This window comes from Heteronotia binoei, chromosome 20, assembly GCF_032191835.1.
Source record: "Heteronotia binoei isolate CCM8104 ecotype False Entrance Well chromosome 20, APGP_CSIRO_Hbin_v1, whole genome shotgun sequence".
Taxonomy (NCBI): Eukaryota; Metazoa; Chordata; class Lepidosauria; order Squamata; family Gekkonidae; genus Heteronotia; species Heteronotia binoei.
This window is the reverse complement of record NC_083242.1, coordinates 10,793,289-10,818,469: the sequence shown is the minus strand read 5'-3', so window position 1 is coordinate 10,818,469 and position 25,181 is coordinate 10,793,289. Positions and strand designations below refer to the sequence as shown.

At 50.0% G+C, this 25,181-nt stretch overlaps 2 protein-coding genes across 2 annotated transcripts in view; one reads left to right on the top strand and one right to left on the bottom strand.

The window, feature by feature from the left end:
* PDAP1 (PDGFA associated protein 1) overlaps positions 1 to 20,264 on the bottom strand; it is a 465,345-nt gene extending 445,081 nt beyond the window's left edge. Inside the window, exons 1-6 of the mRNA XM_060260769.1 lie at positions 20,084 to 20,264; positions 9,872 to 9,963; positions 8,326 to 8,442; positions 5,038 to 5,159; positions 4,052 to 4,203; positions 2,082 to 2,187 (exon numbers count right to left, since the gene is read on the bottom strand). Of these exons, the coding sequence (XP_060116752.1) occupies positions 2,129 to 2,187; positions 4,052 to 4,203; positions 5,038 to 5,159; positions 8,326 to 8,442; positions 9,872 to 9,963; positions 20,084 to 20,096 (555 nt within the window). The 5' untranslated portion in view covers positions 20,097 to 20,264 and the 3' untranslated portion in view covers positions 2,082 to 2,128. The remainder of the gene's footprint in view (positions 1 to 2,081; positions 2,188 to 4,051; positions 4,204 to 5,037; positions 5,160 to 8,325; positions 8,443 to 9,871; positions 9,964 to 20,083) is intronic.
* BUD31 (BUD31 homolog) lies at positions 20,226 to 25,056 on the top strand. The gene is made up of 5 exons (XM_060260770.1): positions 20,226 to 20,706; positions 21,917 to 22,028; positions 23,054 to 23,176; positions 23,709 to 23,875; positions 24,805 to 25,056. The coding sequence occupies exons 2-5, from the start codon at positions 21,935 to 21,937 to the stop codon at positions 24,853 to 24,855; spliced, it is 435 nt and encodes a 144-aa protein (XP_060116753.1). The 5' UTR covers positions 20,226 to 20,706; positions 21,917 to 21,934; the 3' UTR covers positions 24,856 to 25,056.
* Positions 25,057 to 25,181: the final 125 nt, after the last annotated feature.

The window sequence follows — 25,181 nt, the reverse complement described above, 5'->3', positions numbered from 1 at the left end:
ACCCGGTTCTCCCAGATCAGAGTCCGCGCGCTTCACCACTACACCAAAGCCTCAATTCTGGAAGGGTCCAGGAGACAGACTACCTAAAGGCTGAGGTACAGAAGCCGGGATTAGCAGCCAGACTAGCCCTTAAACCAGACAGAGTCTGGAAGCTTAGCAGGATCGGCGGTGATTAGTCCTTGGATGGGAGACCACCCAGGAAGTCCAGGGCTGCAACGCAGAAGCAGGCAACAGCAAACCGCCTCTGAACGTCTTTGGTCCCCAAAACCCCTCGAGGGGTTGCTGTAAGCCTGCTGCGACTTGACAACCCTTCATTATCATGACAGGACAAGGAAAAAAGAGCATACAAATTAGAAGCAGGAGTCGTGAAGCCGCCACTGAGTCAGGCGTAAAGAAACCTCACTGTCTCTACATGAGTCGGGCACCTTCCTGGCCTAAGCAGGCTGGAAAGACTACTTGGCCTCCCGTCTTGGTGACCTGCCTGGGAATCGGGACTTTTAAAAAACAGGAATGCAGTTCCGGCTGGCTTGGTGTCAGGGGGTGTGGCCTAATATGCAAATGAGCTCCTGCTGGGCCAGTTCTCTCTTATCTGAGAGAACCAGGTTTGATTCCCCAGGTTTGATTCTTGTGATGTAGGTGGTGTTGAGAGAACTGCTCATAACAGAACAGCTCTGAGAGAACTATGACTGATCCAAGATCACCCAGCTGGCTGCATGGGGGAGGAGGAGTGGGGAATCAAGCCATGTTCTCCGGATTAGACTCCACCGCTCTTAACCACTATGCCATGCTGACTAGAGAGTCAGTTTGGTGTAGTGGTTAAGTGTGGGGACTCTCATCTGGGAGAATCGGGTTCGATTCCCCACTCCTCCACTTGCAGCTGCTGGAATGGCCTTGGGTCAGCCAGAGCTCTCGTAGGAGTTGTCCTTGAAAGGGCAGCTTCTGTCAGAGCTCTCTCAGCCCCACCCACCTCACAGGGTGTCTTGTTGGGGGAGGGGAGGTAAAGAAGATTGAGGGCTGCTCTGAGATTCGGAGTGGAGGGTGGGATATAAATCCAATCTCCTCCTCTTGCTCCTTCCAAAAAAAAAAAGTCCTGCTGGGAATAACTTCCAAGCCATGTTCCCTCTAAGCTGCAGAAGCTTGTGAACAGAAATTCTACTTTGTGAGCTACTGGCATTGAAGTTATGAGCGACTGCATAAATTTATTGTGCTCTGGGGCCTGAGCGAAGACAAAAATGCATGAGCTGGAGGCTAAAAAAACCTTTGGGCGAGCTCACGCTAACTCAGCTTAGAGGGAACACTGCTTCCAAGCCACTCGAACGGCTACCACACTTAGACAAAACAAGCCAACCAACCAAAACCAGCAGTTTACGATAATTTAAACTTTATTCAGCCAAATATACAAGTTTTGTTTCCAATCTGCACCTCGTCCAACATGTTGCGCTATCGAGAAGGGTCGTTTCGTTTTGTTTGCAGTTAAAAAGTCCCCCATTCCTGGTTTTTGGAGGAGAAAAGGGGGGGGGGGGGAGATCACAGATGGCTTTCGAAAAGGGATGGGGCGGGGAGGTGAAATGGGAACGAAACCCGAAGGAGTGGCACGGGTCAGCTCTGAAAGCTTTCCTGCCGCTCTGCGGCTCAAGGTCCCGCGGGATGGTCCGTGGACAGACACATCCGGCCCCCAACCCCCTGGGAATCCACGCCCCAAGCCTACCACCCCCACCCCATCTGCAGTCCCGCATTTGCGTTCCTGCCCCCAAGCTTTCTCCCCTGCCCTTTCCCCCATCCTACCCCCCGGGGTACGTGAGCTGCACTCTTTTAACACACAGCAAAGGAAAAAAAAAAGCGAAAAGAAGAACCAAACCGTTCGAAACGGCTCTGCGGAGAAGTGCTGCTCCCTGCAGTTCCGCGCCCGAAGTTTTAACGGCTGCCCCGCCCCCCCGCTTCCCCCACCCCCGTCCCCTCCCCGTGGAAATTCTGTGCCCAGATGAAGACAAACGTGTCAGTGTCTCTCGGAGGTGAAGACGATGGCTGGTGCCGCGGCCCCCTCCGCCTGGCCTCACGCGGACGGGATGCGGCGGAGCTCCCGCCAGGCACGGCTCCTGGGAATTCCCTCCTCTCGCCGGCCCGCCCTTTACTTGTTGAGGGACAGCGACTGCAATCGCTTGCCGGCTGACGAGGCTTCGTCTTTAGCTTAGGGGCGTAAAAAAGAAACAGAGAAAGGGAGATGAGAGAGTCTGAAAGGATGCAGAGGCTGCTGCTAGGCCAAGAGGCAGGCAGCGCAAGCGGAAGGCAAATCTGACGTTGGTACCCTTTGGCCAAAGTGACCATGGTGGCGCAAAGGACACATCCGCAAAAAAAGAACAGTTTAGCCCTGAGCTGGATAGCCTGAGCAACTGGATCTGGTTAGGTCTTGGAAGTTCAGCAGGGCCAACCCTGGCAAGTATTTGCGAGGGAGACCTGCTGGGAATACCAGGGCTGGGAGGCAGAGGCGGGCTTTATCAAGCCACCTCTCTGAAAAATATCCTAGTTCCACTAAGGGTTGGCAGAAAGCACCATGACTTCCAAGCACAAAAAAGCATAAACGCACTCAAATACTAAAAAAAAGAACAGTTTATAGGCGCAGAGACATGGAAAGCGAGCAGGGTAAAATGGCTGACTCGGGAAAGGCTTGAGCTTTCTGGACCCTCGGGAACACGACTAGCAGGACAGACAGGAGGGGATTCTCTAGGCCAGTGGTCCCCAACCTTTTTGGCACCAGGGACCGGTTCTGTGGAAGACAATTTTTTCACGAACCTTTGGGGGGGGGGGGATGGTTTCGGGATGATACAATTGTGCACTTTATTTCTAAAGTATTTGGTGTGGTGGTTAAGTGTGCAGACTCTTATCTGGGAGAAGCCAGTTTGATTTCTCACTCCTCCACTTGCAGCTGCTGGAATGGCCTTGGGTCAGCCATAGCTCTCGCAGACTTGTCCTTGAAAGGGCAGCTTCTGGGGAGAGCTCTCTCAGCCCCACCCACCTCACAGGGTGTCTGTTGTGGGGGAGGAAGGTAAAGGAGATTGTGAGTCGCTTTGAGACTCTGAAATTTGGAGTGGGGAGCAGGATATAAATCCAATGTTGTCGTTGTCTTCTTATGACTACATTGTAATATAGAATGAAATAATTATACAACTCACAGTCTGGTTGCTAACAGGCTACGGACCTGTACCAGTCCATGGCCCAGAGGTTGGGGACCCTGCTCTAGGCAATCCATAATTGGCTAATCAAAGCTGCTACCTTCAGAGGCTACTAGCCCAAAGCCCTAGCAGGCAAGGTGGAAAGCAAGCTGGGCAAAACTGCTCACTCGGGAAAGGCTTGAGCTTTCTGGACCCTCAGGAACACGAATATCAGGACAGAGAGGAGGGGATTCTCTAGGCAATCTATAATTGCCTAATCAAAGCTGCTACCTTCAGAGGCTACTAGCCCAAAGCCCTAGCAGGCATGGTGGAAAGCAAGCTGGGCAAAACTGCTCACTCGGGAAAGGCTTGAGCTTTCTGGACCCTCAGGAACACGAATAGCAGGACAGACAGGAGGGGATTCTCTAGGCAATCTATAATTGCCTAATCAAAGCTGCTACCATCAGAGGCTACTAGCCCAAAGCCCTGGCAGGCACGCAGCCCGAAGCCTCACTGTGGAACGGCAGCCAAGAGTTCAAGACATCCCCCATGTGAGTGTCAATGGATGGAAGTCAGTTTGCTGGAACCTGCGATTCTCTTGTGCTAACATCAGTGCCCTCCCCTAGCATGAGGACGCCTGCCCTGCTCTTGTGCTAAGTGGAGAGGAGAGGGGGAGCACCACCATTTGCAGAATGGATCTCGCAGGATCTGCCCTGTAGCCTCCAATCTAACCCGGCCCGGCGAGATTGTTGGGTGACCCCTTTCTGCTGGGGTCCGTCCAACAATTCCCCTGGAATGAAAGAGGACGGCGGAAGCCATTTTGGGTTTCCAACGACATGGCCAGCCTTCACCGAAGTGTGTGTAGGAGGGTGGGGTGGGCACACACAGCGGGGGAGCCTCACCTTTCCTTTCCTCCTCCTTTTTTTTGGCGGCTTCTTCCCTCTGTTTCCGGATGATCGCTAGCCGGGCAAGATCCGCCTTGGCCTGTTCCGTCTTGCCGGCGAGGTGCATTTTCATGTATCGCTCTTTCGCTTTCTGTTTTTCAATTTCTTCTCTGTCGAGAGCACAAAAGGTGGCCAAAAGAACAACAACAGGAACTCTTAGGAATGAACACAGACGAGGTCAAGTGGACCCTCTCTTACCCGGGGGGGGGTGGCGGCCAATGTTCCCTCTAAGCTGCAGAGTCTTGTGAGCAAAAATTCTACATGTGAGCTACTGGCGTTAAAGTGGAGAGCGACTGCATGGATTAGTGTGCTCTGGGGCCATTTTTTTCCTAAGACAAAAATGTGTGAGCCAGAGGCTAAAAATCCACCCTGAATCTCAGAGTGGCTCACAATCTCCTTCATCTTCCTCCCCCATGACAGACACCCTGTGAGGTGGGTGGGGGCTGAGAGAGCTCTCACAGCAGCTGCCCTTTCAAGGACAACTCCTGCCAGAGCTATGGCTGACCCAAGGCCATTCCAGCAGCTGCAAGTGGAGAATTGGGGAATCAAACCCGGTTCTCCCAGATAAGAGTCCAAGTGCTTAACCACTACACCGAACTGGCTCAGCTTAGAGGGAACACTGGTGGTGGCACAGAACACCTGAGATACAGGGAGGAAAGGCCTCTGCTGTCCCCCTTAGCGATTTCACCGTACCCCCGCAGATGTCCTCCCCTCCACCCAATTTGAGAGTCACAGCTTTTTAAGAGAACGGATTGATATGGGCAGCCATGTTAGTTTGTCTGTAGCAGCAGCAAAGAGTTAAGAGTCCAGGAGCAGATGCAGGATCTGAAGAAGTGAGCAGTGATTCCCAAAAATTCATCCCCTTTCACAAGTTTTGTTAGTCTTAAAAGTGCTCCGGGATTCTTGCTCCTTGGTACCATTTCAAGGGAAAGAGACCTTCTTACCGCTCCCTTCGCGACAGCTCCCGGGGGCTCTCCAGATCTATCTGGGTGACTTTTTTGGCCGCCTGCGCAACGCGATTGGGGTTCTCGATGTCGATCATGCCTTCCACTCCTTTGTGCTTGGGCTGGAAGCGAAGAACAGGACAGGGGCTCATTGGTGGTGGCTCCTTTTAGCTAGTTAAATTATTTACAGCCTCCCCTTTCCCCAGGGGACTCCAGGCAGATTACACAGAACGAGTCAGTATGATCAACACAACGGGACGTTCGGTAACGAAGACATCAGGATGAGAGAAGTGCGGAACCGACAGAACTGCAGAAGCACAGTATAAGCAGTAACACAGGCATTATACAGTATAGAAATTATAGAACAGGATCCTGCTTCCAATAACCTATACACAGCAGTAGATATCACCAGGGCTTTTTTTTTTGTAGAAAAAGCCCAGCAGGAACTCATTTGCACATTAGGCCACACCCCCTGACATCATTGTTTCACACATGGTTTTTTGTAGGAAAAGCCCAGCAGGAACTCGTTTGCATATTAGGCCACACATCCCTGACATCACCATTTTTTGCACAGGGTTTTTTTTAAAGAAAAAGCCCAGCAAGAACACATTTGCATATTAGGCCACACCCCTCAGCATCACCATTGTTCCAAGCAGGGTTTTTTGCAGAAGCCCAGCAGGAACTCATTTGCCTATTAGGCCACACCCCTTGATGCTAAGCCAGCCGGAACTGCATTCCTGCTCAAAAAAAAGCCCCGTGTATCACAGCAGGCTCGTGACACAGTTTGGATAGTACAACCCTAAGCCATGTTGGCCAAAGAGTAGAAGAGCTGGATTCAAGCGCAGAAGCACCTTAGAGACCAATGGGATTTTCAGGTTGTGAGCTTTCATAGAATCATAGAGTTGGAAGGGACCTCCAGGGTCATCTAGTCCAACCCCCTGCACAATGCAGGAAACTCACAAACACCTCCCCCTAAATTCATAGGATCTTAATCGCTGTCAGATGGCCATCTAGCCTCTGTTTAAAAACCTCCAAGGAAGGAGAGCCCACCACCTCCCGAAGAAGCCTGTTCCACTGAAGAATCGGTCTAACGGTCAGGAAGTTCTTCCTAATGTTGAGCCAGAAACTCTTTTGATTTAATTTCAACCCATTGGTTCTGGTCCTACCTTTTGGGGCCACAGAAAGCAATTCCACACCATCTTCTATAGGACAGCCCTTCAGGTACTTGAAGATGGTGATCATATCACCTCTCAGCCTCCTCCTCTACAGGCTAAACATCCCCAGCTCCTTCAGCCTTTCCTCATAGGACTTGGTCTCCAGACCCCTCACCATCTTCATTGCCCTCCTCTGGACCCGTTCCAGCTTGCCTATATCCTTCTTAAAATGTGGTGCCCAAAACTGAACACAATACTCCAGGTGAGGTCTTACCAGGGCAGAGTAAAGCGATACAATCATATCACATGATCTGGACATTATATTTCTGTTGATACCGCCCAGCATTGCAGCCTTTTTTGCCACCGCATCACACTGTTGACTCATGTTCAGCGTATGAACCACTAAGACCCCTAGATCCTTTTCGCACATACTACTGCTAAGACAAGTCTCCCCCATCCTATAACCATGCAGTGGATTTTTCCTACCTAAATGCAGAACTTTACATTTATCCCTGTTAAAATTCATTTTATTGATTTTAGCCCAGTTTTCCAGCCTGTCAAGGTCATCCTGTATCCTGTTTCTGTCTTCTTCTGTGTTTGCAACCCCTCCCAATTTAGTGTCATCAGCAAATTTAATAAGCATTCCCCCTATTCCTTCATCCAAATCATTGATAAAGATGTTGAACAAAACAGGTCCCAGGACAGATCCTTGAGGCACTCCACTTGTCACTCCTCTCCAAGAGGATGAGGAACCATTCACAAGCACTCTTTGGGTGCGATCTGTCAACCAGTTACAGATCCACCTAACGGTAACAGGATCCAAACCACATTTTACCAACTTGTCAACAAGGATAGTATGTGGAACCTTATCAAAAGCCTTACTGAAAGCAAGATAAACGATGTCTAGAGCATTCCCCTGATCCAGCAAGGTAGTCACTTTCTCAAAAAAAGAGATCAGGTTAGTCTAACATGACTTGTTCTTGAGAAAACCACGCTGGCTCTTAGTAATCACATCCATTCTTTCTAAATGTTCCAGGACCGAGTGTTTGATGATTTGTTCTAAAACCTTTCCAGGTATAGACGTCAAGCTGATGGGTCGGTAGTTACCCGGATTGTCTTTTTTCCCCTTCTTGAAGATGGGGACAACATTCGCCTGCCTCCAATCTTCCGGCACCTCTCCTGTCCTCCAAGAATTCTCCAAAATAATAGCCAGAGGCTCAGAAATTACATCCACAAGCTCTTTTAGAACCCTTGGATGCAATTCATCTGGCCCTGAGGACTTAGTTTCATTTAAAGAAACAAGGTGTTATATGTACTACCCCTATGCTGATCCTAGGTTGGAACTTCATACCCTCCTTATATGTTCTGTTTTTGCCATGTTGAGCACCGTTTCCCTCAGAAGAAAAGACGTAGGAATTGAGCAGTTCCGCCCTCTCTTCATTACCTGTTACAATTTCACTTTCTTGCCCTCGCAATGGGCCTACCGTGTCCTTGCTCTTTTTCTTACTCTGAAAAATAACCCTTTGTTGTTGTTTTTAGCATCTTTGGCCAGCCTAAGCTCATGCTGAGGTTTAGCTTTCCTAACTTTTTCTCTATAAGCACTGGTGATGTGTTTATATTCATCCTTGATTATAAGGCCCTCCTTCCAATTCCTAAAGGAGTCTTTTTTTATTTCTCAAGTCTTTAGAGAGCTGTCACACAAGAGACAGGGCCCAAAGCACAGCACACATCCTTTGACTGCATAAACAGGGCCCCAAAGGGTAAACTTCCTTCCCTGGTAACATCATCAACAGCTGGTTTTACGGTACAGGGCAGAACACAAGAGACTTGCATTACCAAGGGAACCTTTCTGTGCATTTTATCATTTACTAAGCAGACCAAGAAAGCACAGACACACAAACATATACCCAACTGAGGACAGGCAAGCATGCACACACGTATAATGGGGTTGCGGAGTCACGCCAGTGGGCCCACATGGCTTGAGACACAGCCTACATAAAAAAATACATCAGCCATGCTTGAGATAAGATGGCAGAAACCTTCACCAGAGGTTTAGTGTTGACAGTCCACGGACAAGGAACCGGCAAGCGTTCGGCACAACGTGAGCTCCTCCTCCGGGAGGTTGCACCCCTACCTGGTAATCTTCGTCTTCCTCCTCCTCGCTCTCGTCAGAATCGAGCGACTTCTTCTCCTTTTTGGGCTCTGCCGACGCCCCATCGCCTCCCTCCTCCTGGTCCGCTTCCTCTTCTTCCTGTGGAAGTTAAAACATGTCACTGTGTTGAGAAGAATTCGGCTCCCCCCGGAGGGGAGACGGAGCGGTTCAAAAAGAAGATGAAGAAGAAGATGATATTGGATTTATATCCCGCCCTCCACTCCGAAGGGTCTCAGAGCGGCTCACAATCTCCTTTCCCTTCCTCCCCCGCAACAGACACCCTGTGAGGTAGATGAAGATACTGGATTTATATCCCGCCCTCCACTCCGAAGAGTCTCAGAGTGGCTCACAATCTCCTTTACGTTCCTCCCCCACAACAGACACCCTGTGAGGTAGATGAAGATATTGGATTTATATCCCGCCCTCCACTCCGAAGAGTCTCAGAGCGGCTCACAATCTCCTTTACGTTCCTCCCCCACAACAGACACCCTGTGAGGTAGATGAAGATATTGGATTTATATCCCGCCCTCCACTCCGAAGAGTCTCAGAGCGGCTCACAATCTCCTTTCCCTTCCTCCCCCACAACAGACACCCTGTGAGGTAGATGAAGATATTGGATTTAAATCCCGCCCTCCACTCCGAAGAGTCTCAGAGCGGCTCACAATCTCCTTTACCTCCCCCCCCACAACAGACACCCTGTGAGGTGGGTGGGGCTGAGAGGGCTCTCACAGCAGCTGCCCTTTCAAGGACAACTCCTGCGAGAGCTATGGCTGACCCAAGGCCATTCCAGCAGGTGCAAGTGGAGGAGTGGGGAATCAAACCTGGCTCTCCCAGATAAGAGTCCGCGCACTTCACCACTACACCAAACTGGCCACGCTGGAAGCCCATGGCAGGGACAGAGTTTGCGCTGGGAGTTTCATACTAAGAATGTAAGAAGAGCTGAGCTGGCTCAGATCAAAAGCCTGTCTAGTCCAGTGCCCTGTCTCACACAGTGGCCGGCCAGCTCCCTACAGGGGTGTCTCATTTGTTATGAGAGCCGGATTTGACGTAAGTGAGACCTTGTCAGGCTGGGCCATGTGTGTCATCAAATGCGATGCTCTGGATTCTTGGTGCTTGGGAGGGGCAACAGCGTGAGGACTTCTAGTGTCCTGGCCCCACTGCATTGTGCGGGGGCGGGGAGAGGGGTTGGACTAGACGACCCTGGAGGTCCTTTCCAACTTTATGATTCTGCGATTCCTCTCCTCCGTTTTATCTTCACAGCAAACCAGGTTAGGCTGAGAGCGAGCAACTGGCCCAAGGTCACCCAGTGAGCTGCTGTGGCAGGAGTGGGGATTCGAACCCAGTCTCCCAGATACTAGACTGACACTCTGAACCACTACACCACACTGGCTCTCGAGTCAGCATCTAGAGAGCGGGGGAGGGGGAGGAACCATGCATCAGGGCTTCTGTAGACAAGTGAAGCGTACAGGAACGCAAATGAGGGAGTCTCCCGGGCCTTCTCGGCCAGTTCAAGGGGTGGGCGGCTTACTTTGGCCTTCTGCTTCTCGGCTTGGAGCTGGGCGTCGATCTCCTCGGGGCTGGTGTACTGCCTCACCCGGCCCTTGTGGCCTCCTTTTCTCCCTGCAAAGGAAAGAGCTGGTTTAGCAAAAGGATTTCGTCCGGGCGTCACTGTCCCTGCCCTCGCCCACAGTCATGCAAAGAATGTCCAGTCCTGGCAACGTCTTCGCTTCGGTGTCAAGATGAAAGAGAAGAAGAGATTGGATTTATGCCCCCGCCCTTCGCTTGAAGTCTCAGAGTGGCTTACAATCTCCTTCCCCTCCCCATGCAGACACCCTGCCATCAGGGCTCCCTCTAAGCTGAATGAGTGTGAGCTAGCTCACTGTTCTTTAGCCTTCGGCTCACACATTTTTGTCTTAGCGCAGGGAAAACTGGCCTAGAGCAAACTAATTTATGCTTACAACTTCAATGCCAGTAGCTCACAAGACTCTCCCGTTTAGAGTGAGTATTGCCTGTGAGGCAGGTGGAGCTGCAAGAGCTCTGACAGAAACTGCTCTTGAGAGAACAGCTCCGAGAGAACTTGTGATTGACCTGAGGTCACACCGGCAGCTGCATGTGGAGGAGTGGGGAATCAACCCCTGTTCTCCCAGATTAGAGTTGACGCACTTAACCACTACACCAAACTGGCTCTCAGCAGCAGCTGGATGATGGACATTGTTTACACATTCTAAAATTCATGTCGATCTGGCGCACAATCCAAAGACAGCCAATTCGGTGTGGTGGTTAAGTGAGCAGACTCTTATCTGGGAGAACCGGGTCTGATTCCCCACTCCTCCACTTACAGCTGCTGGAAAGGCCTTGGGTCAGCCATAGCTCTGGCAGAGGTTGTCCTTGAAAGGGCAGCTGCTATGAGAACCCTCTCAGCCCCAGCCACCTCACAGGGTGTCTGTTGTGGGGGGAGAAGACATAGGAGAATGTGTGAGCCAGAGGCTAAAAATCTGTGAGCTAGCTCAAGCTAACTCAGCTTAGAGGGAACATTGCTTAAAATGTCTTCAACATGTTACATGCTAATTTGCTTTTCAGCATTTCTATGTGTGAACTGTTAACTTCCATTTCAATGTATCTGAGGAAGTGTGCCTACCCATAAAAGCTCATGCTATGTTGGTCTTCGAGGTTCCACTGGACCCAAACTTTGTTCTATCACTTCCATTAGAAAGCCAGTTTGGTGTAGTGGTTAAGTGCGCGGACTCTTATCTGGGAGAACCGGGTTTGATTCCCCACTCCTCCACTTGCACCTGCTAGCATGGCCTTGGGTCAGCCGTAGCTCTGGCAGAGGTTGTCCTTGAGAGTGCAGCTGCTGTGAGAGCCCTCTCAGCCCCACCCACCTCACGGGGTGTCTGTTGTGGCGGGAGAAGACATAGGAGATTGTAAGCCGCTCTGAGTCTCTGGTTCAGAGAGAAGGGTGGGGGTATAAATCTGCAGTCTTCGTCTTCTTCAAAGCATGAGATGTCATGGAAACTGAACGGGCTTTGGTCAGAGCCAGAGAAGCGCACTTGCAGAGTAATCGCAAGAGTGGACCTTGACGTCTGGAGAACTGCCCCAAATGAGGATCCACCATCCCATGGGGAAGCGCGCGGGGTACGAAAGCTCCAACCCCCAAGGCAGGGAAACAAGGGCCTCCGTCTGACTCCCAGGGTCCGGAGCTTGGGACAACTGGCCGGTTCTAACCGTTCCCCGGCTGAGATACGAACGCGCCTCCATTTCCACGGCACCCAGCTTGAGACTGTGAAGGGAAGTCGAAGGTGCTGTGGCTGATACAGCCGCGTGTTCGCAGCTTTACTATGCACCAGCCAATGCGTCAGTCTCTGCCCCCACCTCCCTGTGCTCTGCCTGACTCACTCTCTGGGCCGGCACCCAAGTGCAGATTCTGCAGCTGCTCCTAACGCTCAGCGGTCCACGTGAGATGTCACGGGAACGCACTACAAAAACATTGCTCAAGAGCCTCAGCGATGGGCAGGGACCACAATCTACCCTTGTCCTGGCCTCTGTCAAGAAAATGCACACGCTGAAACATTAGATTGGGTCAGGGATGTCGAAGTCATCTGTTATGAGGGCCGGATCTGACATAAATGAGACCTTGGTGGCTACGGCCGTGTCAGGTTGGGCCGGGCCATGTTGGGTCAAGCCATGTGTGTATCTATTTAAGATTAGGTAGCAGAGATATAAACTTTATGAAGGACACAGCCAAATACAATTAAATATATATATCTTTTTTTAAAAACTTAAAACATGCTTAAAATATTAGCACTTGTTGGTTTTAAAGGTGCTTTCTTTGTATCTCTCCCATGGGATCCAGGGAACTGGGCAAAGGAAGCTGTGGCTGTTTCCTTCCTTTCTCAGGAGACCAGGAGGGGGAGGAGCCTCAGCCAACAGAAGGAAGAGAGGCTTGGCCCAGTCGCTCTGCTGTGTGATTGAGAGAGCCTGGAAAAAACAAACTCTACCTTCCCCCCCTTCCTCCACAAGCGAGGAGACTCAGTCAATGGAGAAAATAGAGGTTTTGCTCTGTAGTTCCTGTGTGATTAAGCAAGCCTGGCAAAGCAAGGGAGCAAGAGAGAGGAAGAAGGAAGCAGAGGACAGCCAGTTGCTCAGGGGCCTGATAGGAGCCCTCTGGGGGCCAGATTCGGCCCCTGGGCCACATGTTTGACACTCCTGGTTTAGGTCTTTGTGAGTCGGCCAGTTTGTACCTGCACTCCAGGGCTTCAGACAGCAAGCGGCTGTTTGTACAATAGACTGCCCCTGCATACCGAAGGAGGGGGAGAAATGCTCCTCGCATTGAAGAATCAGCCGTATGAGAATATAAATGAACATAAGACATACGAGACAGTATAATGCAGGCTGAGCAATCAAGTAAAATAGTTATAATTATGCAAGTAAAATAAGTATGTTGTAGAACTAGCATGTCAGACCGGACAACAGATGTAAATACACTGAATATGGACTGCTGAACTTGATTTTTTAAGATTTTTATCTCCCTCCTGGGCTATTTACATGCCATCTATTAGTTGTGACTGGCTGCTGTTATTTGAGTGAATTGTTAAAACTTTAACTGTTTTAGGAATGCTGTTATCTGCCCTGAGCTCTGTTATACAGGGGAGCGAGGGCTATAAATCAAATTATGATGATGATGACAGACATACTTTTAGGGTAATAAAATCTGTGTTCATTTTCCGTTATTTATACTCCATTTTTCTCCCAATGAGACATCTGAGCAAACGACCCAATTCCCACCTCCACTTTGGCAATTTAATTATACTGTCATGTAGCTCAGGGGTGGCCAACGGTAGCTCTCCGGATGTTTTTTTGCCTACAACTCCCATCAGCCCCAGCCATTGGCCATGCTGGCTGTGGCTGATGGGAGTTGTAGGCAAAAAAAAACATCTGGAGAGCTAACATTGGCCACCCCTGATGTAGCTAATGTTTTAAAGCAGCCAATTGCTTTTACTTGGTCCCTTCCTATAGGGGTGTTTTGCTTTTCCAGAGCACCATTTTTTCTGCCTATTGTTACATTTCTGGGAGCAGATCAGGTCAGAGGCCCCTACATACTGAGGGTGGTGGAGGTGGTGGGTGCTTGAGAAAGAGAGAAGATTAGATTTCACCTTCTGCCTAAAGCGATACAGCCCAGAAATTCTAAAAGCTACCTGTGTACGGAAGAACTGAAACACAGACCGTAGCGCTAAGTTTTTCAGATCTATCCACATCTCAAGTCAAGCCTGGGCTTTGGCCACTGTGTGACACAAGAGTGTTGGACTGAATGGGCCATTGGCCTGATCCAACATGGCTTCTCTTATGTTCTTATGTCTGGGGCAGTGATGCTCTGTATTCTAGGTGTTTGAGGAGGTGGCAACAGTGGGAGGGCTTCTGGCCCTGCTGATAGACCTCCTGATGGTGCCTGGGTTTCTGGCCACTGTGTGACATGGACTGAATGGGCCATTAGCCTGATCCAACATGGCTTCTCTTATGTTCTTATGTCTGCAGCAGTGATGCTCTGTATTCTTGGTGCCTGGGTGGGGGCAAAGGTGGAAGGGCTTCTGGAGTTCTGGCCCCACTGGTGGCTCTCCTGATGGCACCTGGAGTTTGGCTACTGTGTGACACAGAGTCTTGGACTGGATGGGCCACTGGTCTGAGCCAACATGGCTTCTGTTATCTTCTTAGGACATTCAGTCTATGGTGCCTGGACGAGGTGGGTGAAAGAGAATGCAATGAACCAGGTTTCCCAAACAGGGACCAGGGACATACTGGGCAAAAGGTAATCAATCTGTATTAAACTATACCTGTTTCTACCTCCATGCTTTAACACAGGGCCAAAGGGGGGAAATTTGCATATGGACTCAGAAGCTATTTAGGGAGAATTGTGGATGCTGGCTAGAACTGCCAAATCCCTGCTTTTGTTTGAGAGAACTGCGTTTCTATCCCTCCTAGCAAAGGCTGATTGCTGCGACTTTTGGCACACGTTGAAGCCAAACTGCGCTGCATTCTCTGTTGCTACCATATCGCGGAGAAGGCCGAAATTCTGAGCAGAGAACGGAACTCCTTAATAACAGAGATTTTACATGCAAATAGCTCCGTGCTAATCCAGCTTTGCCAAGTTGTGGGGTTTTATAGTGCTCACAAGGGAGAGAGAGAGAGAGAGAGAGGAGGAGGAGGAGGAGGAGGAGGAGAAGACTGCAGATTTATACCCTGCCCTTCTCTCTGAATCAAGAGTCTCAGAGTGGCTTATAATCTCCTTCATCTCCTTCCCCCTGTGAGGTGGGTGGGGCTGGAGAGGGCTCTCCCAGCAGCTGCCCTTTCAAGGAAAACCTCTGCCAGAGCTATGGCTGACCCAAGGCCATTCCAGAAGCTGCAAGTGGAGGAGTGGGGAATCAAACCCGGTTCTCCCAGATAAGAGTTCTCACACTTAACCCCTACACCAAACTAAAGCAGTTGATGTTTCTTTCAATGCCATTCCCACCCTTCACAAACCTGTATCATCCCAGCTCTCTTCTTCACTGCGCATCCAGCAGTGCAGGTAAGCTTTGCACTTGACACCGAGAAATGCAGGTTCTAGCAGAGCAAGCCCCGGGAGAAAGTTGTGCTGGCAGCATCCTTTGGAGAGAGTCCAAACTGGGTGCGGCGCAGCTGCAGCCTGACTCGCTGGCTCGCCCTCCTCAGTCCCCGCAAGGTAGCAATCGACCACATCGCTGTCACGCGCAGCCAGGAGAGCTCCTTGTTTGGGTGGGGGCAAGCCCAGTCATGCCTCTGCTGGCACCCGAAAAAGGTCAGCTTCGAAACAGAGCTCTTTCCACTGGGCTCTCTGGCTGCAAAGCCAGGCTGACTTTTGACATCTGGTTTATTGAAATGAGTCAGACTCAAATGGGCGTCGCGGCACTGATGTGGAATGGAACACGGTCACACGGTGACACCCTTTGAGTGGAGAAGAGCCGCCGTGGGCCAGTGGTTCGAATTTCGGACTAAGGTCTGGGAGACCCAGGTTCGAGTCCGCACTCTGCCATGGAAAGTGGCTGGGTGGCCTTGGGCCAGTCTCTCACACACTCAGCTGAGCCTGCCTTTGTGAGGACGAAAAAGAAGAGGAGGGGATGCTCTAAGCCATTTTGGGTGCCCAATGTGGGGAGAAGCACCGGTATAAATCAGGGATGGCCAAACTTTGCTTAAGGTAAGAGCCATATAGAATAAACATCAGATGTTTAAGAGCTGCAAGACATGAATGTCAGATGGATGGATGGATGGAAGGAAGGAAGGAAGGAAGGAAGGAAGGAAGGAAGGAAGGAAGGAAGGAAGGAAGGAAGGAAGGAAGGAAGGAAGGAAGGAAGGAAGGTTGGTTTACATCCTGCCTTATACTCTGACTCTCAGAGTGGTCACAATCTCCTTTTACCGCCCCCCCCACACACAACAGACACCCTGTGATGTAGGTGGGGCTGAGAAAGTTCTCCCACAAGCTGCCCTTTCAAGGACAGCTCTGCAAGAGCTATGGCTGGTACAAGGCCATTCCAGCAGCTGCAAATAGAGGAGTGGGGAATCAAACCTGGTTCTCCCTTATAAGAGTCCATGCACTTAACCACTACACTGGGAAGGAAGGAAGGAAGGCTGGCTCTCTTTCCACCTGTGCTGTGGAAAAAAACAACACTAGCATAGGGAAAAAGTCTTTGTAAGCCTAGAAACTAAACCCTTCTAAGAAATGCCCCGCAAAGTCATAGTGATCTATTATGCCAATCTCTCAGGGACCTTCTTTCTACCTGTTTTTTTAAAATCTCAACCAGAACGATCTAGCTTTGTTCTGCAAAGTCCTGCTGGACTTTCACCATCAATTTACAAAGGTCATATTTGGACGGCAAGCACATTTTAAAAGCCAATTTGGATAGCGAAAGGGACTAGTTATCACATTCGCATTGTGTTTTCCTCAGCGAGCAAAGGCTGGGGTTGTTTCTGTTTCGTTTCTGGAAACTCCTTCCCTGCCAATGCTGGCTCAGCAAAGCTCTTCTGAAAGCACTCTGCTGTTTTCTCCCCGGGGGACTCCACTCCACTTGCAAACCCATCAAGGCTCAAGCAGCACTTGGCTGAAGCGTGCCACTTCAGATATGTCAAGATGGGTCTGCCTGCAGCAGTTGAAAAGAGTAGAAGTCCAGTACCACCTTAAAGACTAAACTAAATCTGAGGTAGGGGATGAGCTTTTGTGATTCACCCGAAGAAGTATCCGAAGGATGTCCCAGCAGTGACTCACCCAAAGAAGTATCCGAAGGGTATCTGAGCAGTGACTCACAAAAGCTCATCCCCTACCTCAAATTTTGTTAGTCTTTAAGGTGCTCCTGGACACTCTTTTCCAGGGGTGGAATTCTAGCAGGAGCTCCTTTGCATATTAGGCCACACCCACCTGATGTAGCCAATCCTCCAAGAGCTTACAAAAAAGAGCCTTGTAAACTCTTGGAGGACTGGCTACATGAGGGGTGTGTGGCCTAATATGCAAAGGAGCTCCTGCTAGAATTCCACCCCTGCTCTTTTCTACTGCTCCAGAGATGGTACAGACTTCTCAAAAAGACCACTTCTGGTTATATTTACCCACTCTGCTTTTATCCCCAGCAGCTCACATTAATCTCCTCATTTTACCAACAACTTTGGGAGGTAGGGTTAAGCTGAAAGATTGTGACTAACCCAAGTTTACCCCGCAAGCTTCAATGGTGGTGCAGGATTCGAACCTGCATCTCCCAGATCCTAGTATGACTCTCTAAGTACCACACCAGGCATGAAGAAACTGTTTATTCCAGCATCACCATACGCAGAGAAGCTAACACACCAAAGAAAACAGATTCCCACAGACATGGAATGAGGCACTCACAAACGCACACTATCCCCCTTATATGTTTGGACCTTCGAGAATTACTACATCACAATTACAATTACCCATTAGCTCCAGTCTATACAAGCATCAGAAGAGGGTGAAGCTGTTTCTGTTATCATTTGAGGCTGCTGGGGAAGAGATAAGAAAACCCAACAGGATGAGACCAAGGTTCTATCCAACCTAGCATGCGATTGGCTAGGTAGATGCCCATAGGCAGTGCTTTCTAACCCTAAAACCTGGGATTTAACAGGTTAAACCAGGGGTGTCAAACATGCAGCACGAGCCAAATCAGGCCCCCGGAAGGCTCCTATTAGGCCCCCAAGAAACTGTCATCTGCTTCCTTCTCCCTCTTTCTTGCTTCCTTCTCCATAACAGCTTGCTTTGCAAGGCTTATTCAATCACACAGGAGCTACAGCGCAAAGCCTTTGTTTTCTTCATTAGCTGAGGCTCCTCCCTTGGGGAGGAATAGCTTGCTTTGCCAGGCTCTCTCAATTGCGCAGCAGAGCGACTGAGCCAAGCCTGTCTTCCTTCCCTGGCCTGGCTCAACAAGGTCTCATTTATGTCAGATCCATCCCTCATAACAAATGAGTTTGACACCCCCTGGGTTAAACATTAAACGAAGCTGCCTTGGTCTATCAAAGTCAGTACTGCTCAGAGAGGTGGCAGCTCTCCAAGGTCTAAGGCAGAGGTCTTTCCATCACCTACAGCCGGATCTTTTAATTGGAGATGCTGGGGATTGAACCTGGGACCTTCTTCATGCCAAGCAGATGTTTTACCGCTGAGACACTGTTCACCCCCCCCAATGTCAAACCAGCCAATAATGCAGGAACTGTCACCCAGGCAGCTCCCTGGGAAAGTAGGGTAAGAGCAAAAGAACGTTGTTGGATCTGCAGCCCCCTCCCACAAAAGATGCAGTCTGGGGAGAGCTTCAACCTATCACTCACTCTTTGGAATCACAGAGTTGGAAGGGACCTCCAGGGTCATCTAGTCCAGCCCCTTGCACAATGCAGGAAACTCACAAATACCTCCCCCCGCAACACACACATACCCAGTGTCCCCTGCTCCATGCTAAGATGGCAAAAAACCTCCAGGATCCCTGGCCAAACCAGCCTCGAGAAAAAAATGCTTCCTGACCCCAAAGTGGTGAGCAACACTTTCATGGGTGTGTAAGAAAGGGCCACGAGAACTAAGCACTAATGCGACCCTTCCTGCCAGTTGGTGTAGTGGTTAAGTGTGTGGACTCTTATCCGGAAGAACCGGGTTTGATTCCCCACTCCTCCACTTGCACCTGCTGGGATGGCCTTGGGTCAGTCATAGCTCTGGCAGAGGTTGTCCTTGAAAGGGCAGCTGCTGTGAGAGCTCTCTCAGCCCCACCCACCTCACAGGGTGTCTGTTGCAGGAGAGGAAGATAAAGGAGATTGTGAGCCACTCTGAGACTCTGAGATTCGGAGTGGAGGGACATAAATCCAATATCTTCTGCCCTCCCTTCTCATGCTCTGCCTAAATTCACAGTATCCGCATTGCTATCAGATAGCCACCTAGCCTCTGTTTAAACACCTCCAAGGAATGAGAGCCCACCACCTCCCGAGGAAGCCTGTTCCACTGAGGAACCGCTCTAACAGTCAGGAAGCTCTTTCTATTAATTTCAACCCACTGAAATTAGTCCAATTCCATGCACAGAGCCAAGGGGCTGGGCAGGTTGGTCACACATGGAAAAGCCAACTCCAAAAGCTCCATCCTATTTGGAACCCCCATCCCAGGAGACCTTCGCCTACAGCACCCCCTCCTGCCACTGTAAGTTCCTGAGAAGCACCTTTTAGGAGGCTAGAAGCCGGATATTGCCTGCAGAACGCCCTGCCACGAGACACAGCTAAGCAGCACCCCTACCTGACCCTACCCACATTGGGTGCAGTGACTGACAGAAGAAGGGAAGGGACGGACCGTGGTTTAGTGGTAGAGCATCTGCTTGGTAAGCAGAAGGTCCCAGGTTCAATCCCCGGCATCTCCAACTAAAAAGGGCCCAGGCAAGAAGGTGTGAAAAACCCCAGTTGGAGACCCTGGAGAGCCGCTGCCAGTCTGAGTAGACAATACTGACTTTGATGGACCGAGGGTCTGATTCAGTAGAAGGCAGCTTCATATGTTCATATAAGATGCACAAGGAAGAAGGAAGTGGGAAAAGGCAACTTTAACTTTAAATGCATTCTCCGAGGCACCAGCTTAGAGAGCCACAGGTGAAAGCAGCTTAGTCACGGGATTCCGGAGGGAGGGATATAGATGGGGAGAGAGAGGTGGAAAGAAAGCAACTTTAACTTCAAATGCATTCTCCAAGGCACCAGCTGGCTTAGCTTGGACAAGTGATTTAAAGAGACAAATGCCTTCTCCAAGCCGGCCAATGGGTGGTGGAGGCTTCGAGAGCCGGATGTGAAAGCAGCCTAGTCACGGGGTTCGGGAGGGAGGAACATAGATGGGGAGCGAGAGGTGGAAAGAAAGCAACTTTAACTCCAAATGCATTCTCCAAGGCACCAGCTTAGAGAGCCACATGTGAAAGCAGCTTAGTCATGGGTTTCGGGAGGGAGGGAGGAAAATAGATGAGGGAGGGAGATGGAAAGAAAGCAACTTTAAAGGCATTCTCCAAGGCACCAGCTGGCTTGGACAAGTGATTTAAAGGGACAAATGCCTTCTCCAAGCCGGCCAATGGGGGTGGTGGAGGCTTCGAGAGCCACATGGGAAAGCAGCTTAGTCACGTCATGGAGGGAGGAGCCCCTCCCCCAGCCAGCTCGCCCCCCGCCCCAGGCCAGGCCCCGCCCCCAGGCCTCAGCCTGCCGCTCTCCGCCCCGACCCCTCCTCACCCACCTCCTTTGGGCATGGCGAAGACGAGGACGGCGGTAGCGGCTCCAGCGGCGAGTCAATCTGCCCCTCGCTCCGCCCGACTCGCTTCCACACCAGCCAGCAGGCAACCCGGAAGCGGAAGTCGCCGCCAGCCGCCTCTATGGAAGGTCTTTCTCCTCTTCCCGCCGCCCTCCCCACCCCCCCCCCGAGCCCAAATGCGCACGCGCGTTACGTCGTAGCGCCCTGAGGAAAGGAGGGCTGTCCTCGGCTCTGCCTGATTTTTTTTAAAAAAGAAGTCGCCCTCGATTCGACACCGCTCCCATTGTTTTGAGGAGATTTTTCACTAGAGGGATCAGAATATTTTTAAAGTCGGAGAAGGAGCGAAGGGGTCTTGTTAATTCAAGAGTAAGGCATGGAAATAGACAGGGCTACCGGCTTGAGAAGGCTCTGAAAGCGACGGATGAAGGGAAGGGGGCCCCTCGCTCCCCAGTGACGTCACTGCATTGCGACAGAAGGCTGCGAAGAGACGGAAGAGAGAGAAGAAAAGGGGAGGCTTGAAGCGAAGGAGGCTCTCCCTTGAGGGTGTTCCTTGCGACGGGCAGCCGGAGTCCCTCGGAAGTGGAGAGACCCGAAGAGCTTCGCTAGAGGTTTGTTTTGTGCCTTTGGCGTTGCTTTTGTCAGAGCCATGGCAGGATGAAATTCAACCGGTGACGATGTTCTCCGTCGCAGGGACAGGCCTCACCTGTGGCATTGCCGCCTGTCCTCTAGCCAGTAGGGAGCGTATAAAGGTGGAGGGAAGCTCTGGTTTTGTGCTAGTAGATAAAGCCGAAGGAGTAGTGGTTGGGTGCAAATCCTTGAGAGGGTTTTTTAAATTTTTTTAATACATTCTATGGGAAGAAGTGGGGTTAGTTGTTTCTAAGGAAAACCCATGATATTTGAGCCTAGTTGAAACTGCACATTGGAGGTGCCAGATTCCTGTAATTCCATGATGAAAGGATGTGAATAGTGTAAACAAAGGGGAACACAGGCCTCAGATTTAGTGGGAGCTCACAGGAGCACAGCTCCTGAACCTTTCTGAGAGTTCCACCATCTCCTTCCCACCTTGTCCATTGAATAGTAGGTGCAGCTGCGTAACAATCTCTGGATGAGCTCCACCACCTATTTTTCTATAAAACGACCCCTGGGAATGTAATCCATAATTAGCAAAGTAGATGTATTCAAGGATCATTTTGTAGAAAAAAAGGTGGTGGAGCTCATCCAGGGAGTTATGCCAGCTGCACCTACTATTCAGTGGACAAGATGGGAAGGAGGAGGTGGAACTCTCAGAAGGGTTCAGGAGCTGAGCTCCTGCTGAATCTGAGGCCTGGATGTATTTATTATATATGCTCGACATTTTCCCCAGTGGAGGCCCACAGCAGTTCAACAATACTAACATTTGGCAGATTCTGCTTTTTCAGTTCATATATGAACACACACACATAAAATGCCTTACACTGAATCAGACCATTAGTTCATCAGGGTCAGTATAGTTTACTCAGGCTTGCAGTGACTCTTCAGGGTCTTTGGTAGATGTTTTTCGCATCCCCTACTGTTTGGTCCTTTTTTTATTGGAGATGCCAGGGATGGAACCTGGGACCTTCTGTATGCCAAGCGGATGCTATTCCACTGAGCCACAGGTGCCCCCACCTCCCTTTGCATTGGGTCATCCTAGGCAAATCTGACACCAACCTACAATCCCATTTCCTAAATTCCGGGAGACTGAAGATGAAGCACAGGCAGTCTGCAGGTGCACTTGTTACTTCCGGGATGAATTTGACAACTGATGCGATTTCTTTCTTTCTTTTTTTGCCTACGCAGTTCCTTTTTCCTCTTGAAATGCCCAAGGTGAAAAGGAGCAGAAAACCTCCTCCGGATGGCTGGGAGTTGATTGAACCAACCTTAGATGAACTGGATCAGAAAATGAGGGAAGGTGAGGACTGAAGCCAAGGACTGGGTTGGTGATGAGAATGAACACTGCCTAATAAAATAGGGCTTGCTGAGGTTTGAACCCTGGCCTCTTTGGGATCACTTTACCTGAAACCATTGCTGTGGGCGGGGTCCATAATTTAGTGGTAGAATAAATGCTTTGCATGTCAGAAGTCCCATGTTGAATTCTTGGCATCTTGAATAAAAGGCATCTGGCCTTTCCCTCCCCCTGCTGCCTTCAGTTCTGCTTCCTGCTTATTTCCCCCAACCTCAGCTTTTTCCCCTTTGCTGCCTTCCCCTTATCCCTACTGGCTCTCCAGCTTCCGGCCTGCTTTACCTTCAAGTAAAAACACTGTGTAAGAGTGCCAGGGCTTTTTTCGTTGCAGGAACGCCTTTGCATATGAACATATGAAGCTGCCTTATACTGAATCAGACTCTCAGTCCATCAGAGTCAGTATTGTCTACTCAGACTGGCAGCGGCTCTCCAGGGTCTCAAGTGGAGGTTTTTCACGCCTATTTGCCTGGACCCTTTTTTAGTGGAGATGCCAGGGATTGAACCTGCGACCTTCTGCTTCCCAAGCAGATGCTCTGCCACTGAGCCACCGTCCCTCTCCTATGTAGTCAGTCCTCCTGGTGCTTACTGTAGGCACTGTACTAAAAGCCCTGTAAGCTCTTGGAGGATTGGCTACATTAGGGGTGTGTGGCCTTATGTGCAAAGGAATTTCTGCTACAAGAAAAGCCCTGAAGTGCTAAAGTATTTCCAGCTGTCATTGTGGTTTGGCAGCTGAAACCTTGCAAAGAAATATCACACGAGCTTGATGCCCTTTGTACTTTGTCACTCAATGCTTTTCTGTAAATCTGAGGGTTCCCCTGGGTTTGTCCAACCATAGACCTGACTGGCCTTCCCTTGTGGATCTTTTGATACGCACAGGAACCATACTTGGCTATTAGGAATGCTATGGAATAACAGACACGCAATGGAGATGGCTTTGGGTGGGGAATATCATCTTTCCTTTTCTCCATGGACAGCTGAAACTGAACCACACGAAGGGAAGAGGAAAGTGGAATCCCTCTGGCCCATTTTCAGAATCCATCACCAGAAAACACGTTACATCTTTGATCTCTTTTATAAGAGGAAAGCCATCAGCAGAGGTAAGCCAACCATCTCGGTTTTTGCTTGTGGGGAATGTTTTGTTCTGGAAAAGGAAATCAGTATATTTAAAGTATTTAGATGTCACCTTTCAGTCTGATAAGAAGTTTCCAAGGTGGCTCACAAGAGGAGGAAAATTATCATCCAATAAGATCTTACTTAAAAATGGGAACTGATTACTAAGACTGATATAGATCCTTCCTGCTCCTTTGTTATTGCTGCTCTTTAAAGACCTTGCAGAGGCCACAAAGGAATAGACTTGTCTTTTTTTGAGCAGGAATGCAAGTCTGGCAGGCTTGGTGTCAGGGGGTGTGGCCTAATGCAAATGAGCCCTGAATAGACTCCTCTCCTGGTGTCTTGCCTGGCAACTGCATGTTTTCATCCCCTGTAGATGATGCTGTTTTTCATCCAGGCATCTGTAGACTCTGCTGCTTCTGGTAGTGGTTTGGGGGTGTGGGGTGGGGAGTCGTGGCGATATAAAATTCCTACCACCGCCAAGCACGATATTCATTGTCTCCTTCCTCCATCCCGCAGAACTGTACGAGTACTGCATCAAAGAAGGGTACGCTGACAAAAACCTGATCGCGAAGTGGAAGAAACAGGGCTATGAGAACCTCTGCTGCTTGCGCTGCATCCAGACGCGGGACACCAACTTTGGCACAAACTGCATCTGCCGGGTTCCCAAAAGCAAGCTGGAAGTGGTGAGGATGCAGAGCAGACCCTCTCCTTGAGTGTTGCAGCAATTCTTTCTGCCTCAGACCTCCCCTCCCGTGTCTCAGTTAGGAGTTAATTCAGGGGTGGCCAAACTTGCCTAATCTAAGAGCCACATGGAATATATATCAGATGTTTGAGAGCCACAAGACAGGAAGGAAGGAAGATGGGTGGAGGGAGAGGAGGAAAGAAAGCAACTTTAACCACATTCTCCAAATTGCTGGCTGGCCTGGAGGAGTGATTCAAATAGAGAAATGCTTTCTTCAAGCTGGCCAACGGAGGCTTCAAGAGCTCCCTGTGCTCCTGTGCTCCAGTTTGGTCATCCCTGACCTGATTTGTCCTCTAGGACAGACTGAGTAGCTTTGTCATTGGCCACCGGTTTCGAAGATTTCAGCTGCGTCTCTGATGTTCCAGCTTAGGAAACAGGCCTAGGTGCCAAGCGCTTCCCCCCTTTAAAATCTAGTAAACTCATGCCAGAATATCAACCCCCCCTTTTTTTTTTCTTAAGCGCTGCTGTGAACACTTTACTGTGGTTTGCCTTGCGAGATACGAAAGTTCAATATGAAGTGGAGCTTTTAAGGAATGCTATGATGGCTTCCCAGCTTTTCTAACCCTCTGTATTCTTGGGAATGGTTTTAAACCGAAGGCAAGGACGATAAAGGGCCTTCCTACGGCCTTCTTGGGGGAGGCATATGCTATCAGCCACTGAGAGAGGAAAATTAACTTAGTTACGTGTTTTTGGTTGCTGTTTGTCTGGAACAGCAGAGATGCTTTTCCGCACAGGTCAGCAGGAAACCATTTCAGTCCCTGTCAAGTGCTGATCCTCTAGTCCAGCGAGCCTCTCCAGCTCCCTTTTCCAGCCATTAGCTCCTCTGCACCTGACCCAGGGCTGATTTAACATGCTGGTTTTATTCCACAGGGAAGAATCATTGAATGCACTCACTGCGGATGCAGAGGCTGCTCCGGATGAAGCCTTTCTTTTCCAGTAAGGCTCCCCTCCCCATTTGCGGGTGACTCCTCATCAATGACTGTTCTTAAGAGCTCCGATTTGCCTTTCACAAAACCCGACAGCGAGCGCGTCCCCTTAGAAGCCGGATGACGCAGCAGTGACGTCTCACTTCATCCTCTGTAATCATTTTATTTAAAAAAAAATAAAGCCTCGGCTACCCTTCTCGGGTGTTTGGCCCCCTGGGCTCGGTTTCTCTGGTGACGTTTGCATTAGCAAGATGAACTGGGCAAAACAAAAGGATGCGCACCTCTAGCCTGGGGATAAAAAGAACCTGTTATCAGCAGCAG

What these genes read in the sequence shown, in the direction of transcription:
- BUD31 (XM_060260770.1), top strand. Translation starts at nt 21,935, where the DNA reads ATGCCCAAGGTGAAAAGGAGCAGAAAACCTCCTCCGGATGGCTGGGAG. An exon ending in GGATCAGAAAATGAGGGAAG is followed by an intron (nt 22,029 to 23,053) that starts GTGAGGACTGAA and finishes CTCCATGGACAG; the next exon opens with CTGAAACTGAACCACACGAA. An exon ending in CCAAAAGCAAGCTGGAAGTG is followed by an intron (nt 23,876 to 24,804) that starts GTGAGGATGCAG and finishes TTTATTCCACAG; the next exon opens with GGAAGAATCATTGAATGCAC.